Source organism: Aythya ferina (assembly GCF_964211825.1).
Source record: "Aythya ferina genome assembly, chromosome: 3".
NCBI classification, from domain to species: Eukaryota; Metazoa; Chordata; class Aves; order Anseriformes; family Anatidae; genus Aythya; species Aythya ferina.
The window spans coordinates 38978217-38997216 of record NC_140298.1 but is presented as its reverse complement, the minus strand read 5'-3'; the positions used below and the strand labels follow the sequence as shown (position 1 = coordinate 38997216).

The 19000-nt window shown below is 39.7% G+C and overlaps 2 protein-coding genes across 3 annotated transcripts in view; one reads left to right on the top strand and one right to left on the bottom strand.

The window, feature by feature from the left end:
* DYNC2LI1 (dynein cytoplasmic 2 light intermediate chain 1) overlaps positions 1-10242 on the top strand; it is a 55447-nt gene extending 45205 nt beyond the window's left edge. The window contains exons 17-24 of the mRNA XM_084514648.1: positions 1226-1495; positions 3186-3351; positions 3431-3523; positions 4404-4603; positions 4728-4804; positions 6205-6472; positions 6965-7092; positions 7175-10242. Coding sequence (XP_084370774.1) covers positions 1226-1495; positions 3186-3351; positions 3431-3523; positions 4404-4603; positions 4728-4804; positions 6205-6472; positions 6965-7092; positions 7175-7312 — 1340 coding nt within the window. The 3' untranslated portion in view covers positions 7313-10242. The remainder of the gene's footprint in view (positions 1-1225; positions 1496-3185; positions 3352-3430; positions 3524-4403; positions 4604-4727; positions 4805-6204; positions 6473-6964; positions 7093-7174) is intronic.
* Positions 10243-17760: 7518 nt separating this feature from the next.
* Positions 17761-19000, bottom strand: part of LRPPRC (leucine rich pentatricopeptide repeat containing) — a gene marked incomplete at its 5' end in the record, with an annotated part of 90920 nt that continues 89680 nt past the window's right edge. For both annotated transcript variants that reach the window (XM_084512796.1, XM_084512795.1), the window contains one exon: positions 17761-17954. In XM_084512796.1, coding sequence (XP_084368922.1) covers positions 17898-17954 — 57 coding nt within the window. In that variant the 3' untranslated portion in view covers positions 17761-17897. The remainder of the gene's footprint in view (positions 17955-19000) is intronic.

Genomic DNA, 19000 nt, shown 5'->3' with positions numbered 1-19000 from the left:
TTAAATCACAACTCTTGCTGACCACAGATTATAATGTAATTATCATAGTCACGGTTATATAAAAGGAGTGGTTCAGGAGCCAGCCCTCTTTCACTTCTGCCTACGCACAAGTACAACGTTAACAAGGGAAGGTCATTTTCTTGGTAGCACTGGAACTCATTGCAGTCTTGTGCAACTCTGATGTGGCTGGCTCGTTACAGGTGAACTAGAAGTTTCTGTCATTTTATCATTTTCACTGGAAGCAAAAGAGAAGGCTAAATCTACAGTTGCTTTTGCAGGAATGAATTCCCTATCTGCTCTTACTTATATCAACAGCACCACTGATCTTGCCTCAGCCTCTTGTTGAGCGAGATTTCCTATCAGCTCCTCTACTTCCACTGGGAAATGTATCTGAAATTTTTTTGCTGATATAGAATTATAATTTTGCAAATAAAGGGAAAGTAGAAGCTTTTTTAGTAAGAAGCAATGCTCACAAATAGATGTGTTGGTACTGAAGTAAAAACATTAGTTCTAGGAAAAATAAGTAAAGATTTCTTTACATTTCAAACACGCGTTACACCCCTCAGCACAGAAACTATGTCTGTGTACAGACAGTGCCTTGTGCTGATTGAGGCCATTAAGTTTTCTGGCAACACAAACACTGCAAAGTAACAAAACCCTTTCAAATTTTTAGCAACCAATTGCAAAACAAGAAAAATTCAATTTTATGCATATCTCTTGGTATCTGGGTGTGAACAGGCATTAAGTAGGTTCTCCTCCCAAAGCACGCTCTACGTAAATTAATACTTTGAGGATTTACACATAAAAAAAGGTCTAAATATCAATTAAGTATATTTAATATAGATTAAAATATTTCAGCAGGCAGAATATAAAACTATTACTATTGTATATTCACATATAATGTTCACATTTGTACAGGCAAAGTGCAAGAACTGCAGAGTAAAACATTAATTTAATAAGGAACCTAAACCTTCATTCCAGTGAAAATCAGAAACATTACTCTTGTTTCCAATAGGACCAAGACAAAATTTAAAGTACCTACTACATAGTCATTATGTTCAATGAGGCAGTGGAAGGAGGTTGCCATTGTTGAATATTACCTGGTGCTGGTGTGAAATGTACTTCGTACTTTTAAAAAAGGAATATAGCAGTGAGATTTCAAATGCTAATACCATATTTTCCAAATCAAGCTGTTTTCCACAGCTAAACTTACTGTCTTTGGCAGGAATTCTGATACTTGATGAACCCACATCTGGACTGGACAGTTTTACTGCACATAACCTCGTGATAACATTATCCAGACTGGCCAGAGGAAACAGATTAGTTCTTCTTTCACTGCATCAGCCCCGGTCAGATATCTTCCAACTCTTCGACTTAGTTCTCCTGATGTCTTCTGGAGTCACTGTCTATTCCGGAACAGCCAAGGACATGGTCCAATATTTCACAGAACTAGGCTATCCCTGCCCAAGGTACAGCAACCCTGCAGATTTCTATGGTTAGTATCAAGTACTGACAAAGTACTGCCATAAAAAGAAGAAAAAAAAAGAAATATTATTGGAAGTCATTTGCTTTCTTAAGCCTATCAGCTAACATTGATTTTTATGGACCATAACTGTTTTAGAAATGCCTTGTCACTGTCAACAATATTGTACTAAGTTCAGTTTTGAATATGATCCCCATTTGTCAATGCAGGAAATGTAGCAAATACAAGAGAGAGGAAAAAATCAGTTTTAAATAATCCTCTTAACAGTGCCAGGTGTAGCAACTCTTCCAAACCTTTATCACACTTATTCCCGTGTTTCAGCTGGTTGAAACTTTTATATTCAGCGATAAAAGACATGCAGGAACTGATCAGTTGCTTTCATGCAGTCATTTCTATGAACTCTATTCAAGAAACATAGGAAGCCAGTTTCCCAGGGTGTGTAATCATATATACCTTGAAGAGGAAATGAGAAAGATGAGAGTTGCCCAATAGAGCATAGGAAGGGAGGAGAAAAAAACAACAACAACAACAACAAAAAAACAGTAACAGTAATATTTGATTCCTCTTCTCAAAAAAAAAAAAAAAAAAAAAAAAAAAAAAAACCACCCTGCATGGTTCCAAATCCCTTCTTTTTCTTTTTTTTTTCTTTTTTTTTTTTTTTTTCCTCCCAACATGCAAAGGGAATGTGGCCTTGTTAATCTAATGGCAGTAGTCTTTTACCCCAGAGGTTGGTTCAATTCTTACCTTCAGGTCTTTGCGTTCAAGTTGCTTAGTATGCCTTGTACAGACACCAACTACAATGCTCTGGAGTAACCTCTTCGGCTCTGCTTACGTGTCAGTTCATATCAGAATGCCTATCAGCTATGCAGAGATAGACAGAAATTAATGTCAAGCCCAACAAACAGACCTTTGTCACCAACGTGGTTCAGAGCAGTCCTGCCCAGCTCAGTGCAGCCCTGGGTGGGGGGCCTTGCAGCACACCTGTATGGGAATGGACCATTTGGGGCAGTCCTCAGAAGATGAACCCCTGTGACATGGAGGCAGGTGGGGATGAGGAAGGGAGGTGAAAGATCATTCAGTGCAATGCACTGAGCCACTACCCACAGGAAAGGCAGAGAATATGGGCTGCAGGAAGATGGAAATGGGACAGGAAAGCTAAAGATGCCACAGCAAGGAGGAGGACCTGAAGGAAATGCACAAATGCTGGCAGTGTGGCAAGTAAGAGAAACAGGAGAGTCTCAGAATGAGAGAAGGCAGGCAGGTTACAACTCATTTCTCTGATGGACCCCTGCTGAAATGTGGCTCAATGGAGACAGTCAGCTCAATGTAAGGAATTACGAAATGCACAGAGATAATTCTCCCAGAAAGCGTCTGCGAAGTATCAGGTAGTGGTGCTCTATACTGATGCTCAGCACTGGAAAACACTACTGTTAGTTTAGATTTTAAAAAATAATTTGTTAAAAAAAAAAAAAAAAAAAAAAGCTAGGTGAACTACTGTTGCTGCTACTATGTTTTCCTTGGGTAATATTCTTCTTAAGCTCTCAGTATCTACCTAAAGTAACTGATAAAAGTTTTAACTGTTGTAGCTTAACGCATGCACACAGCTCATACTGTCTGTTCACGATACAATCTCTGATTCTAAACACATCATAAAGTTATCACAGCTGTAGCTTATGGACTTATGTCAAATAATGTCTTGCAGTTGATTTGGCCAGCATTGATAAACAGACTGCAGAAAAGGAGATGGAGAGCCGAAAAAGAGCAAGTATTCTTGCCAGCTTGTTCCTAGAAAAAATCAAGACTTTTGATGATTTCTTATGGAAAGTTAATGAAGACGACAATGTTGTGAACACAGTCAGCCAAAAAAGGTGAAGAAAATAATATCATATGGCAGATCTGGAATAACTGCTACAACTTTGGCTAATATTTTTTCCCTCTTTTGTACAGCTCCCATGTAAAATCAGAAGAGGCTATCCACATGCCTTACCATGCCAGCAATCAGTTACCAGGCGTCTTAAGGCAGTTCACTGTATTATTAAGGTAACCTTACCTCCATAAACAACTATGTATCATGTTCATTTGTATTTTAAAGAGTTAAAAAGCACAAAATGTGAATTGAGCAGGTGCTGAAAGTGCACACCTAGCACTAGGCCTGAGCGAGCCATGGAACTGAGGTGTTCCTATACTGGCTCACGCCAGGCCTCTGAGCAGGGTGGTGGGTGGCAGCCAGATGTCCAGCCCCTTGCTTTCTGTCCCAGGGCTCCTTCCAGACAAAAATCACCTCCAGCTCACACTGCTGCAAGCCTGCATCTTTGGGCAGCAGGAGCCTTGAGGCTCAGAAATGTGTGTCCCAGTTTTGGGTACCACCGTCCTGATCTCCACACACACACCAAAGCGCAGTGACTGAACCCTCAGCAAGCCCAGACAGCCGTGTGGCAGGCCTAGGTGCTGCCATCCTCACACCTCTGCCTTGATATGAAGCCAGGAGGCTTCACTGATTATAGCCAGCATGGATGGATAGTGGTAGCTGGGTTTCATGCTTGTGTTCTCAAAAGAAATAAAACCAAGTGGTTTAATACATGTAGAACATCACTGATAGTAACATCTAGTACTAGTGTATACTACAGGCCCTTAACAAAGAGGCTTTAGCTGAAATAATTGCTTCTGTGTCTTCAAAATGAGATCTTCCAGCCGCCATGGGCTTCACACTTTCAGCATTTCAGACCTGAAAAAGTAGGCCGCTACCAATGCTCAGCAGCTTTGATTAAATACAATCATGTTCAGAACTGGGCAAACTCCCAACCTACTCAAAGTCAGCAATTCCACAAACTGCTGTTAGCAGAGCACTTGGGGCAATATATCTGAATATATCTGGCATTAATAAGGACTATACCTTATGATCAATATCGCTGTTTTCCAGTCGTCAAGTCTCCAATGACTTCAGAGATCTTTCAACACTACTAGTCCATGGAGTTGAGGCCCTCATCATGTCATTATTAATAGGATTTTTGTACTATGGCCATGGAGAAAGTAGACTCTCTGTTCGTGACACAACAGCACTGTTGTACATGATAGGTGCACTAATCCCATTCACAGTGATTTTGGATGTCATTGCCAAATGTAAGTGTGAGCTTTGTTGTAAATGTTTAAACAATCACAATCAGAGAGCTCTCAAATCAATGAAAAATTATGTTTATAAATGCAACTCTAGGATGAAATGAACCTGTTTGCTTCTACCCTACAGGCCATTCAGAAAGAGCTATGCTTTATCATGACTTGGAAAGTGGAATGTATTCTGTTAGCCCATACTTCTTTGCTAAGGTAAGTGGTTTTGATGCCAGGAAATACACACAGATAGCTTAAAGAATATTCCAAAGCCTTGCTGTATAAATAATTGCATTTGCATTAGACTTCTTCTAGTGTGTCTGCCAGCTAAAGCTACCATTCTTGCTTCCTTGGTGTTAATTGATTAAACCTCACACTACTTTGTATCTGTTGCCATATGTCATGGCTGACATCCATAAGGTTGTTTGGCCAAAATTGGGGAACTCTGAAAGTCATCTTCGGTCGTTTCATCACTTTTATGTACTTGAATGATTCATTAGCTGAAACATCTTTGAAGGTTTGATTATGTCTTGATCTATAAAACAGAATATTTATATTAAACGCTACAACAAAAGTAAAATAGAAATGACAAAATGCTAACTGAGATTTCCAGTAGTTGTTCAGGCCTGTACTGATCAGAGAGAAACAATTGTATTAAGTGTATAAAGAGCTAGATTTCCTGGAAAAAAATTACAACTTCAGAAAAATTACATTCTCTTTTTTTTCACAAGGGTTTAGAAGAATCCCTTCTTTGTGATGTTGCCACTGTGAGATGAGCTCTGCCTGCCATGGCATCTGTAATTTAGGTTTCCATTTCTGCACAAGATTTTAAATGCTTATTAGTGGTTGCCAGAGAAAAATATTCTTTGCATTGTGTCACAAAAATTGCACATTATTCGTAGAGGAATCGATGTAATTTGTTACAACCTTAGTATTAGAGGATAGTAGCAACTTTCTTTGGAAAAAATAATCATAATACTACATACATATGTATATACACACATATCTACATATATACATATAACTGATATATGCAGACATCCATATAGTGTGTATATATATTTTTATGTATACTGTATATATACACACACATGTATATAAATAAAATATGTATGTTCAGATATTTGAGAAAATCCAAAACATATTCATGTTTTTGCAATGAGTTAGGAAGTTACTAACTGGACAACCTTTGGGACAAAGTGGGGAAGTGACCAACAGCCTATTTCAAATTTCATCTCATGCTAGGTTCAACCAAATTTGGACAAAATGTACACCTACAATGAGTCAGTAACAGTATTACTGCTCTCAAGCTCACCATTTCTTCATGAAATTCTCTTAAATTCTTAGAAACTGCCAAAACCATAACAAAATATGACATTCAACCTGTAAGAAGCCGCCTATCAATTCAACATTTACAGAAATTATCATAACTATGGAAAAAAATTAGCAAGGATTTCCATCTCTGTTGTTACTGAAAACAACCAAAGAGGAGATGATTGTATTCTAAGGGATTATTTCCCAAAGTTTTTCTAAACAGTCCATAAGTACATCAAGGGGCATCTCAGAAGGTTTTGTGATTATTGCTTAATATATTTTTTTCCCTCCTTTCTGAACAGATTTTAGGGGAACTCCCTGAGCACTGCGCTTTTGTTCTAATTTATGGGGTTCCCATCTATTGGCTGGCAAACCTCATGCCTGACCCAGAGCATTTCCTGCTGAACTTCTTCTCGGTGTGGCTGGCTGTGTATTGTGCCCGCGGGATGGCACTTTGGGTGGCAGCACTGTTGCCAACCTTACAGCTCTCAGCTTTCCTTGGCAATGTCCTTTTCACATCATTCTACCTGAGTGGTGGTTTTGTGGTAAGCCTGGAAAACCTCTGGACAGGTAAGAGAATCCTCCCACTACCCCTCCAAATGAAAATGTCGATGGCTTTCATCAGCAATTGTTTGTAGTGAGGCTGAGTCCCATACAAGAAAACCCTCTTTTATTCCCACCTTTGCAATATCTTCATGGATAGTGACAGTAGAGTTCATTTTACATTAGTGTCTCCCTCTGAAGCTGAGGTAACAGTAAGCTTGGTTGAAAAAAGCACTAGTGAAAGTCTGAATTGGTCCCTACATTATTCAGGAACAAGTTATATTCAGTAGATGAAGATCTTCAGTAGAAGAACTCGAGTTGATAATGGGAGTCTAATAGATATAAGTTCTCCCCTAATTTTCGATCTTTGTGTAATAATATAGGGTGTATCTGCCATTTTGTCCAGTAATAAGCTATCATACAGCCTTTGGTTGTCAAGAAATTAGACAAACCTGTTATATTTGGCAGCAAGACAGGAATTTGCTTATTTATATGATTTTTTCTGACTTTTTTTTCCAGTTCCATTTTGGGTTTCTAAAGTGTCTTTTCTAAGATGGAATTTCCAAGGCATGATGCAAATTCAGTTCACCGAAGCCAAATATGAAATGACTGTTGGAAACGTTACTCTTCACATTCCAGGAAAACTTGTAAGTCACTCTCTAATAAAAATCGTGGTAATTAACTAGAAAAAAAAAATCAGTTCCTAATTTTTTGTATCTGTGGTTACAGGTAATTAAGTCTATGGGCCTGGATTCACAGCCTCTCTATGTAAGCTATCTCATCCTTGGTGGCAATATTATTGTTTTCCTGCTTTTATACTACTTATCATTAAGATTCATCAAGCAAAAATCAAACCAAGACTGGTAACAGTAAGACAAGCAGATGGGGCAGCAGGCTACAACATCCCTTGCAAGAAAACATGGCAAGCCCAAAGTTTACTTTTGGTAACCCTTGCGAAGGCACTGAGAGAGAAGATCCCTGCTGAGTTCCGCTGTACGAAGCGAGTCCGGTTCGCCACAGGATGGCAGCAGAACACCAGGAGTTGGAAGCCAGGTTGTGCTCCTCCATTCAGACAAACCGTGAAAAATTCAGACTTTAACATGGTGGTTTTTCCTTTTTTTTTTTTTTTTTAATTTGTTTGTTGTACAGTTTTATGTGTGACACCTATATGCACTAGCTGCACCTTAAAATATTCTGAGCTATGAGTTGCCAATTTAAAAGGACCGATTCCACATTGTAATAGCTGATGTTCTAGGTCACAATCTTTGAATGCATGGCAATCACATACTTAACCAGAAGAGCTCTAAGGATCAGCACACACAAAACACTACTTCCTGCAGCACATACTCTGCATTCACCACTCATAAGAAGGAAAACAGAGGAAAGCAACATAAAAATTTTCACTGAAGTTTTGGGAAAACACGCATGGATGAAAAACACCAGTATTAGTTATTCTGTGTTGTTTCTAATTGCTTATGTGTTTAAAGACTTTGCCTTTTTGTTCCAGTTAGATGCTGTTGATGCCCAAAGTAATCTATACAGTGAGAAAGCATTTTTTTTTTTTAACAGATAATTTTTCTTACCTTTTTGGATCTATATTTTACAGTATAAATACACGCTAAGTGATTATTAATCACATCCTTCTCTGTGATATTACTAGACATAGCAATTTGCCAGTTTTGGTTCCTAAGATTCACAGGTAGAAAATACCAGAACTGCCCACCCAATAATTAAAAATCTAATGGTGCAACCTCTGAAATGCTTGTACTTATGTACCTTCTTAAGTTCATCCATAAGACACAAATGCTCAGAAAATTCATAATAGTAAATAGATAGCTGTAATCCACACACAGCCACAGTAAGTACAAGTGCAAATTAGATGTACAGTTGTTAAAAATATTTTATAAGATTAGCTTGATTTTAAACATTTGGTTGCATATCTCTGTGATTATATGCATCAAAAAAGAAAAGCACATCATTAAATGGAAGTAGAACAGATACGTTGCACACAGTGGAAAACTCCTAGTGCTATGGACTATGGATATGGAATACTTATGTAAATCCTCTTTTATTTATTCTTTAAAGAAATTAAAATGAAAGAACATCAATGTTGAATTATTTCCATTTGGCAAGCAGGGTTGCCACATTGCTTTCCACGGGATCCACGGGGTAATAAATTCCCAGGAAGACCCCAGTCTAAAGATGTTAAGCAGGTCTGATAAAATAAGAGATTCAGCCTCAGGCAGCAGCAGGAGTCCAAAGCACTTCAAGGTTTTTCTGAGGTGAATTCAACCATTTCTTCCTGGTTCTGCTGCATTTGATTTGGAAGAATATGCTTGATCTTATCCTAGTGCCATTTTGAAATTATCAGATTTTCATTCCCTTTTAATGGCAAAGCCAATTCTTTCAGTCCAATTCAGCATCATTAAATTGTCAGAGTAGCAGCTTCCTGTTTGATTCTTAATTATTCCTTTTTATTATATTTAAGACACTTAATTTTTTAAAGTGGTTTACTCTTCTTTGTAATGATCTGTTGTGATTAGAATCTCTTTTATATTACACTGAAGTTTTAAGGGTATATATTGGTACTTCTAGTCTAAACCTCTATTTTCAAGGTATTTAGAGGATTAAATTCTAGGCTGACTCTCTGTTGTGAATTCACTTTGATGTTTAATAAAAAAAAAGGAGAGACACAATGGGAGAAATTAAAGACATAAGGGACAGCTCTGAATTTTAGGGGCATATTGTCATGCACAGAAATCTTCAGGCATCTAGATAAGAATATACCATAGCCTTAACTTTGAATTTCCTTCCTTTTGTGAAATTAGTCAGGCTGCTGACATTACTTAAACAGCCTTTTTCAATTTAAAATTCCACCCTCTTAACATTATGCAGCAGGACCAAACGGTGTGAGTGTTTCAGAGGTGGTGTTATGACAAGGGTAGATATATACATAATGGGGACGTGAGTTGTGAGCCTGGGAACAGCCATCTTATGGAGTGTAGGAAGAGCTATCATAGGATGTGGCCAGGCCTGTGTTTACACAGAAAAAGCTCATATTCTATATACTACAATTACTTCAGCACACTGCCTGTGATCATATCTTGTTTCCTTGATGCCTACAGATGGGGAATGTAGGCTGTGATTATTGTTACAGGCTTTAGCAATAAGAAGATAGGAGCCTTGAAATACCAGCAATTAGCATTCATATCTAACAATAGCATGCCGTGGGGCTGTGTACAGGGAAGAGCAATGGGAAGAGTGGGCGGGTGACACACAACCTGCCCCACTCGCACTCCCAGGAGTTGAAAAACGCTACAGGTTTAGGGGAATTATGCGCCTCTCCGGGGGCGAAGATTACGCCGTAGGCTTTGGCCTGTGTTCCTGTCCTGCTCCACACTAGTTGCGTGCAGAAAAGGTTTCACACTTCAACAGCAGAGCTGTTGCAAGAACAAGTGGTTAGTGAGGGATGGAAATCTTCCTGAGAGTTCTAACAAAGGCTGAATGCCATAATTTCAGCAGTTTGCTTCCCAAATTTCAGGGTAGCCATTCTTTTTCCTTAGATTCCCTTATGTCAGTAGAAGCTGCGTGTCCCCCTCCCTATGCTTCCTGTGTCAGGAAAACCAAAACTCAAGCAGTCTGCAACAATCTCAACACAGAGACTACAGATCACAAGCAAAACCATACACTAAACTCACAGCACTATCTGTTCCTCACACGATGACATTTAGCTTGCTACATCCCAAGAAACACGGTGAGTCAGTTTTCACATCCAAAGAGCGCGCTACCTGCCAGCCCGGCGATGCCACAGCTCCAAGGCCTCCCCTGCTGCCAGCTCTGCTCTCCTGCATCCTCCGGGGATAGGCTTGAAGAGGTCTCCTCAGCTCTGTGTCGTGGCTCCTGCAGCTGAAGGCAACTGAGTCAACACAAACCCAACGTCGAAGTGACACCGCATCGCATTGGTGACAGATCCCAAGTTGCTTGCCCAAGTGCTCTTGAATTGCCCAGTGCATGACCTGATCACAGCAGGCCACTGGGTTTCAGTCTACACACACATCATAAGTGTGAGTGGGAGCATCAAATGCTGGCAGGAACGCACCTCAAATTCAGAATAAAACAAAGAAATCTGTGTTGGTTGTAAGGATGTCATAAAAATAAACCCGCATGTGGACAACAGAACTCATGCATTGGTACAACACCTCTGTGTACTAGAGGTGTTGTCTTCTCTGTAAAGAGACAGATAATAACAATGGGTTTATTACTTAAAATATTTTAAGTAACTTTCAGTAACAGCAGGAGAGGTGGGAAGTTCTTCCCCCACCTCCTCTCCAAGTTTGTGCAGCCTCTCCAGCTGGCAAATTGGACGATCTTTCTTAGCACTGCAAAGCAGGTTATGGAAGCACTGCTTTGCATGTTGGCTCCTGGGTTGTGGCAGTCCTCCAAAATACTTCTAACTCGTCATTTGGAAAGGACTAGCTTTCAGTCTGCCTAAGCTAAATTAATAAGTAGCTGTTGAAAGTTTCATCCCTTATTTGTTCATTGCAAAAGGCATTCAGAAATGCTAAATCAGTAACAAGTATCAATAGCCATCCATTTTTATTTAAACCACCACCAACTATCAAAAAAAAAGAGAACTACAAAATGCCTTAAAAAAAAAAAATCAGACAACATGCTACGCAGGGAGAACCTATCAGTAAGAAATTACAGGTATTGGTATGTCCACTTGGACCAGAAATAACAAACCTTCCCGGCTTTAGCTACGATGATTAATTTTAATGGCAGTAGACAAGAAGCAGTGTACATGGAGCTCTGTGGCACGCTGCTTTTTTCCCCCCTCTGAGAGCCAAGACAAGCCCTTCATATGTTAGCAGCTATTAATTAAGGCAACAATGTTTAAGCAGTGGGTTGAGGCAATTTTAAAACTGCTTAACCCTTTTAAGAACTGATGAGCTTTAAAAAGCATGTGTGGAGCTGCGTGTGTTGTAATCATATATATACACGTAGAGATACCCATATGATTAGATTACATATCTGTCTGTATATATACTCAAATAAAATGCAGGTGGACAGCTCTTTTTTTTTCCCCAAGGAATATTCAGAAAGCAGTTCAGATCCATCACTTATGAAAATGTTGTTGCCAATTTATGTAATTAATTATAAAACTAATTATTGATCATTTTCTCATTAAATCAAACATGGTTTTATTTCAAATTGAAAAATCTGTTGGGAATATTGTACTTTCGTGGTCCCAACTCAATACATTTAATGTTTCCAGTGCCAAGAAACTGCAATTTTACAGACTGCCCCCTCAATCTTCGCCTCACGGCTCCAGAACAAGCGTCTACCTTCAACAACACATTTGGATTTTTTGCTCCTTTTAAAGCATCTAATCAGAGTCACTCATATTTTGCTAACATTACTAAGCATGTGTCAGTACCACTTCTGCTTCACTGACATTTCTCACATTTAAGGAATAGGTTAAATGTTGGCCAGAATTCACATGGTGAGGAAAAAAAGAAACCACTTGCATCAAAAAAAGTGTGTTGTACGTGAGCAAGTAAGCCCACAATACAGTCATCGGCTGCTACTGCACTGGGTTTTCAAGCAAATGCACTGCAACTGGAAATCTATGAAATTCACAAGTAGGCAGAAGCATGAAGCAGAGAACAGGTCACTTTCAATGAACTGCCAGTGCCTTGCGATGCTAATACAAGGCACCAGTTCACAGCGTCATTCCTCGAGACATTATCTTTGCTCACTTTCACTTACTGGGGGCTGGAGGAAGTTTAGCAAACAACTACAGAAACTTTTATGACAGGGAAGATGTCATGTTTCACCAAGAAAGGCAGGAGATCGAAACGTAGCACCTCTATCTGCCATTCCAGCCTAAGCCAGCAGCTCCTCCCTGACACGGGATCAAGGCAAACACCTGCCCTCCCACCACGCAAATCACGATGCTAAGGGGTGCCCTGAAAGAACCGCTTTCCAACAAACACCCGCATCATTTACCTCTCGCTCTTAAAATAGCTAATCGCTTTGTGGCACTGCTTCAACTAGCTGAAGGAAGGCAGAAAGCCAGAAAACAGTGCGAAGAGCCAACAATAAAACGTGCCGCTCAAACTCTGCAAACCAGGACACGGGCTGTCCTAACGAGCTGACACCCAGATTTCCAGGTGGGACTGCTCTGTGGGTTTAGCACACCCTTAAAACCATCACTGAATACAAACTCTTTGCCCCATAGTCCCCAGCAATACAGACACGAGTTGCCATCCCCTGTTGAGCTGCCGTGGCACTGTCCCACCACCCCTGTGGTAACTCTGGGCGCGCATCACAGGTTACAGCCGCTTCCCTACCTCCCTGGTGAGCCCCCATCTCCTATGACCAATCTTGTAAAAAAATACTAATAATAAAATAAATAAAAGCCTTTTGGCCAAGTGTTACTGCTACCTACAACAGCAGGCTTTCTGGTTACAGCGGAGCTCAACACTGCCAAATGCTTTGGACATGCATGCTTCAGATTTTTCCCTTCCAAAAGGTAGACAAAAGAAAGGTGAATGAATATTTAGCTTCGTATACTTCAGAGGGAATTTCTCAGTCCTTTTACATCAAAAATCGCATTGCAGCTTTGTAGTACACATTCAGTGCCGGGCGCATGATAAATTTCCACTGAAAAACCCCGTGTACATGACTGACAATAGTAAAGCCACAAATTACCGTAATTTTATGCCCCCTGCAGCTAGTGGTATAAAACATAGTTTTCAACCTTGTTTTTACTTGCTGAATTTAGACAAATTTATGTTATTGATGACAGTGAAAAAGACACTCAGATGCAGAAATTGCATTCCTAGGCATAAAAACAATTTGGAGCTCAATATTTTATAGGTGCTATAGATGAAAAATATGGATGTCATTAAAACCATAAAGGAAAAGATGAAATTGATTTTTTTTTTTTCTTAATGAATTTAACACTGTACACACACATATATCCAGCTAGATCAGGGCTTTTTTTTTCCTCTCCATGGAATGTTGAACAGGTAATCATCTGCGACTTGTGATATTACCAGCTCTCTCTCTGAACATTAATGTTTGAAATACAGGCTAAGTCAACAAAATCACGAAGGAAAGCAAAAGCCTTGTTTAAGCAAAGCTTGCAGATCTATGGCTCGTAATGGATTTTCCAATGAGCACACACTTTCTATCCCATTTCAGATTTTTAGAGTGTAATTTTATTTACAGAGCATTCTGAAGGCCCTAAAAATTGATGATAGCTAAGGATGATTTACAGTTAAGCTAACCTCCCCACATGAACTATTCGAGCTGTTACCTAAGCTAATCAGAGGGAAATCCCAAGAAACCGTGCAAATAACAAGGGCAATGGTTTGATTTAGTTTTGTTTTATGTAGGAAGTGTTTCTAGTGTTTCAACAACTACCGCTGCAGATAACTGCAATTCTATAGATACCACTGCTTTACTACAGTGTTACAAGGATTATCATCACATGAGAAACTGCGAAGCATTAGCCAATTATAGTATAGAGGGTGAAGAGCATCAAAGAGAAGCCTTGCATTAATAGTTTTATCTAAAAGCAGTGCAGTGTGGAACTCTTATCTACAGCAGGTACTGTGTAAGACAGTTTTTATCATCTCATTTTTGTAATTAGAGGAAACACTGAAAACTCGAACTGCAACCATCCATATTTGCTCTTACTTCTATACCTAATGGAAAACCCAGAACTTTGGGTGTGTAGCTGAGGATCTGCACGCTCATACTTTGAAAGACGTCCTTGGATTAAATTGCGGTCCCAGTTGGAGCTACTAACTTCAAAGGAGATTAGGTTTCCTCTGGTTATCGATTCCCAAAAGCACTGGCAAGACACCAGAAGCTGTAACCAGTCTGGAAGAATAATCTCTTTTTGTACTGACTTTACACAGAAATTATGAGAACAATTTTAAGAGAAGCAGAGAAATCTTTACTAAAAAGGCTAAAATCAATGGCAGACCAGCTTTCTCTTACCTGCTCACTTTTTCACCTTTACTGCAACAATATGCTGGTGCTGGAAACTGGCCTTTCCTTCTAGATGCTGACAGATCTCTCACAACAATCACTGAACAGCAAAACCTCCTGGTCGCGTTCATCACTCCTGTCACTTCCTCCTAAGCTATGTTCCTGGAGTGTCTGGAAGTATCACACCTTTAAGAAAAGCAATAAAGACAGTGCTGCTCTGGTGAACATGTTTCCAGACTATTTCTCTGTCAGTATGTGCACTTGGTGCACCTACCATCACTGCTACAATCCTACCTTCTTACTATAAACTGCAGATGGATTCCTGCTGACTCAGGCACTCGATCTATAAAAACCTTTTGAGCTGCTGCTGCCAAAGATGCAATGCCTTCAGCTACTCAATTTTCAACAGTGGGTACACATTACGAGAGTCTAGAGACAGCTACTAACCTACCAAGCTCCGTTTCTTTCTGTAGAAAAGGGTCTTGGGAGACAGCAAGTTGAACAAACTCGTTCAGTAGATAAGGATAGAACTACAGCATATAATTATTGTGCTTTAAAACGACTGTACTAGTAGTTAACAGAGAAACTTTTTCCATGCTGAGCTTAATAAAACAACAAACCAACAAGAAGCAGCCTCCTCCTGCCCGGTCTCAAGGGAAGGTGGAGGAAGGCAACCCCCTAACGTGGCACAGGAGCAACGCGAAGCTATCTCAATTCAAGCAGCAAGCTTTTCCCAGTCCTCTCAGCCCCAGTCAGGACGTGCTGGTATGCAAACACGTACGTGCTCGCACAGCTTGCCTTCTCCAGTAACGTGTCGGGTCGGTTCACGTCAGCACGCTCCCAGCTCCCCAGGGAGCCCCACAGAGAAGCGCGCTCCCACCTCCCAGCCACCACACCTGCTCCAAAACCTGTCCAACTCCAGTTACCCAGTGGCAAATACTTCTTTTCTGCTTGAAAGGGATAAGTGCTACGGTCAGTATGACAGAGGAAGTTTTGTAACTGGTCTAATAAGTCACCCTGACAAGTTTGCAGGACTGCCATTCTGCATTTTGTCATCTCACAGGTTTCCTTCCTTGAATACGAAGAAAGAAATAGTGAGGCTGCCTACCTATTTGGTGAAGAAAAAACAAACCTTCTAAACTCAGCTCTTCATGCTTGAAATGGCAGAGTCTTACAGCACACCGATTCACAAGAAATATTTCAAGCGTATTCTAGACGAGATGGCACAAATGCCGATTCTGCAGAAACCTTCCCAGTAAAACATCGTTTCAGACCGAAGTGACCGTGTCCCAGGGTGGCACCAATCCCTCACTGTCCCACATTTTAAAGACAGGAGTGACTCTAGTCCTCTGTGCAATCATTCTTTAGTTGTACTGGAAACGTTTACTGGAACAGAAAAGTCAGAAGCATTACCACACAACAGCAGGCTTTGCCTATCCTTTGAATGATGTCTGCCCTCCCACAACACATGGCCAAGGCTATTGCACAACACAATCCCAGGTGGTCAGCATGTACTACCACCTATTGCCAGTCATTGCTGCCACAAAACCCTGGTACCATTTGGTCTTGTGCTCTGGCAGTGCCTCCCCGCTGTTTGATCCTTTCAGCAGTGGGCTCATTCAGCCCAGTGCATCCCCTGAGGTCCCTCAAAATGCAATTTCAGAGCCAAGAATGATGTAATTAATGTTACCGGTTTCAGACTATCAAATTTACTTTCCAAATTGCATCTACAAAATTTCAGGGCATTAATCTGTAGGAGTTCAGCCAAGCAGGGTAGGTGTAAAACATGCAGACACTGACTAGCACCTCGCAGGGTCAGACATCAGGCGTGGGCACTGCCAGCAGGCAGCAGACGCCTTCTGCCAGCATCAGCACCGAATAACGAAGGCTGCAGAACCTGACTACAAACAGCACCCAGCCTAGTGGGCAGAAGACCTGATGACACATGGGATCCTAGCTCCTCGTCAGCACAGTTAACTCAGGTCTACAGACCTCGGCTGCTGCGTCGACGCGGCGCGTGCTTGAAGTCCTCCCCTTCCTGAGGCCCTGCGCTACCTCAGCGAGCACGCGCAGGCCTCGCTGCCTCGAGTTACGCTCAGTCTGACCCCACTTACAGGAACACAGCCACTGCTGTGAAACAGAGAAGGGCGTGAGATGACCTCTAAAAACAAGAGCTGTGGCACTAGAGGAAGGGCCGCAAACTAGCTGACGCAGTCTTCAATTATGCTGCTATTACACTGAAACGCGTGTAATGTGGCTGCGGCTTTAGAAAAAGCTGCATCTCTGGTTTTGAAATGAAGTAAGATGAACACTGCCTGGGCTTGCTTTCAGAGAGGGCATGAAACCGCTAGGCTATGAATAAAACCTCAAATGTTAATGCCTTCTGACAATATAGGAACAAAGGGTGCCAGATGGCTAGAACCACTCAGGTACGGTCTGCTTCCCACATAACCCACCCACGTTCCTGACAAGATGCTTTTCAAGACTTTTCGTCTCTTACCACCCCATTCTAGATTACTGTAATATCTTCGAAAGGATTATATTCTGTGGTGAATTCAAAAACCAGACATCACCCCCCAGCAGCAAAAAAACAACCAAACAAAACCCAACAAGTCAACCCAGCACCATCAATGCACCACGTCTCCATAGCATGCACAAGCAAAGTATTGAAAGACATCGTAAAACCACGCTGACATTTTAGTGGACACAGATAGGATGCGTACAGTTTTTTGTTTGTTTTTTAAATAAACTTGAACATTCTCTGCAACACAGGGTTAGTTATGCCTCATTCCTCACAGGAGTTTTCTGTGTATTTTTAAATACATTAGTTAACTAATTAGAAATGTTACTTAAAAGTAACATTTTACTAAAAGTTATGAGAATGAATGATAGATACAGTAAAACTACAACGCACAAGCTAGATTAAAAGGTGTATTTTGTCTTTATACCATTGAATCCCATAACAAGATACATTACACAAAAGACGTACATTTAGGAGAATCTAAAAAAAAAAAGATGTGTTTATTTTATTTTTTTTTTTTATAGGTACAGATGAATCCTGTTCCTTACCCTTCTACTTTCATGCCAAAGCACACTGACCTGGCAAACAACAACAAAAAATAATGCAGTTTGCTGAAGTTACAGTTGCACACCCCTCTAGCAACTTTCTCAATATACATATATTTGGTGAATTAACAGGAGCTGAAGTACAGTTCTAGTTAAAGCAGATCATACATCAAAACAGAAATAGCCTAGAAAGTGACATCGTGATATTTCATTAGCAATTTTAACATAAGAAAAGCCTATGAGTTTCCACCAGCTACAGCTATGGAAAGTGCTGTTTTACCACAGTATTTATATTAAAAATTACACAGAACAACATGCTTTTTTAATTTTTTATTGAATGTAATACTTAATTTCATAAACAACTAAAACATAAAACGTCTGTTCATAATGTTTCTGATCTTCTTTTCCTCCATTTTTCCATATAGAATTTGAACGTCTCCTATAAAACAGAGTGGAATAAACAAGTTCAACGTTGTTAGAACTGAAAAAGTTACTAATTCTGAACAAAGTCTTACGTCCTGACAAAAGCAAAATCCATTATTCTCTGTCATAAAACTAGATCTGTATTGAAGCCTGTATAATTAAGAGAAATACCAAGGAGAGAGAATAAAAGGAGAAGGAAAACCTTGCCAAAAATGCATAATGAAGCTTCTATTACATAATGCAATAATATAATCAATTTCACTTTAAAAATGAAAATACTTTTTAACTGCAATCTGCAATTGTGTCAAAAATTCTAAGATGCTTTTAAACACCAAGCTGCATCAGAGAAAAATGAGCAGGAAAATCAGAAGCTGAATCATTTCAGTGACTTTGAAATAAACACTTATTTTCACTAACTACATGCAAGAAACAGACACTCTAGGTTTTATATTTACATACCTAAATAAAAATTTACTTCTAAAATTAAGTTAAAGTTGTAGAAAAATCTCTGAAGCTGTTAACAGGCTAAAACAAACATTTTGAGCCATTTTTTTTCCTCTGATTTTTTGTAAAATGAGAAAAAGAACCATATTTATTATGGATCAGGATGGAGAAAGTAAAATTTAATTATGTCTTCAGAAAACTATAGAAAAACACTAATTTTATGATATGTGGCTAGCAGATAGCAATAAAATTTTGGTTAGAGAGAAAATATAGTAAGTCTTTATTTAAAGAATGTTTTGCTGAAATGATACTAGTAGACTATTAGTCAAAGGAATGATGTGAAAGAAGTATTTGCAGTCTTGACAGATGTAGTGTCATGCCACCTGTCACCCTCAAATAAGATACATTTGCACAGTTGCATGTATCTTTTGGCAAGGCAACTAGAAGTAAAGCTAGAAAAATAATTCCTGCAGTTCTAAAATCCCGTCATAGCAAAATAGCAACTTGTATTAGATATAAAGCTAGTAATTAACAAAAACTAAAACCCATTAACTGTTAACAAAACACACTTTCTATAAGCCTTTTAAAGTTCAAGCACTTAAATGCCCCAAGGACATT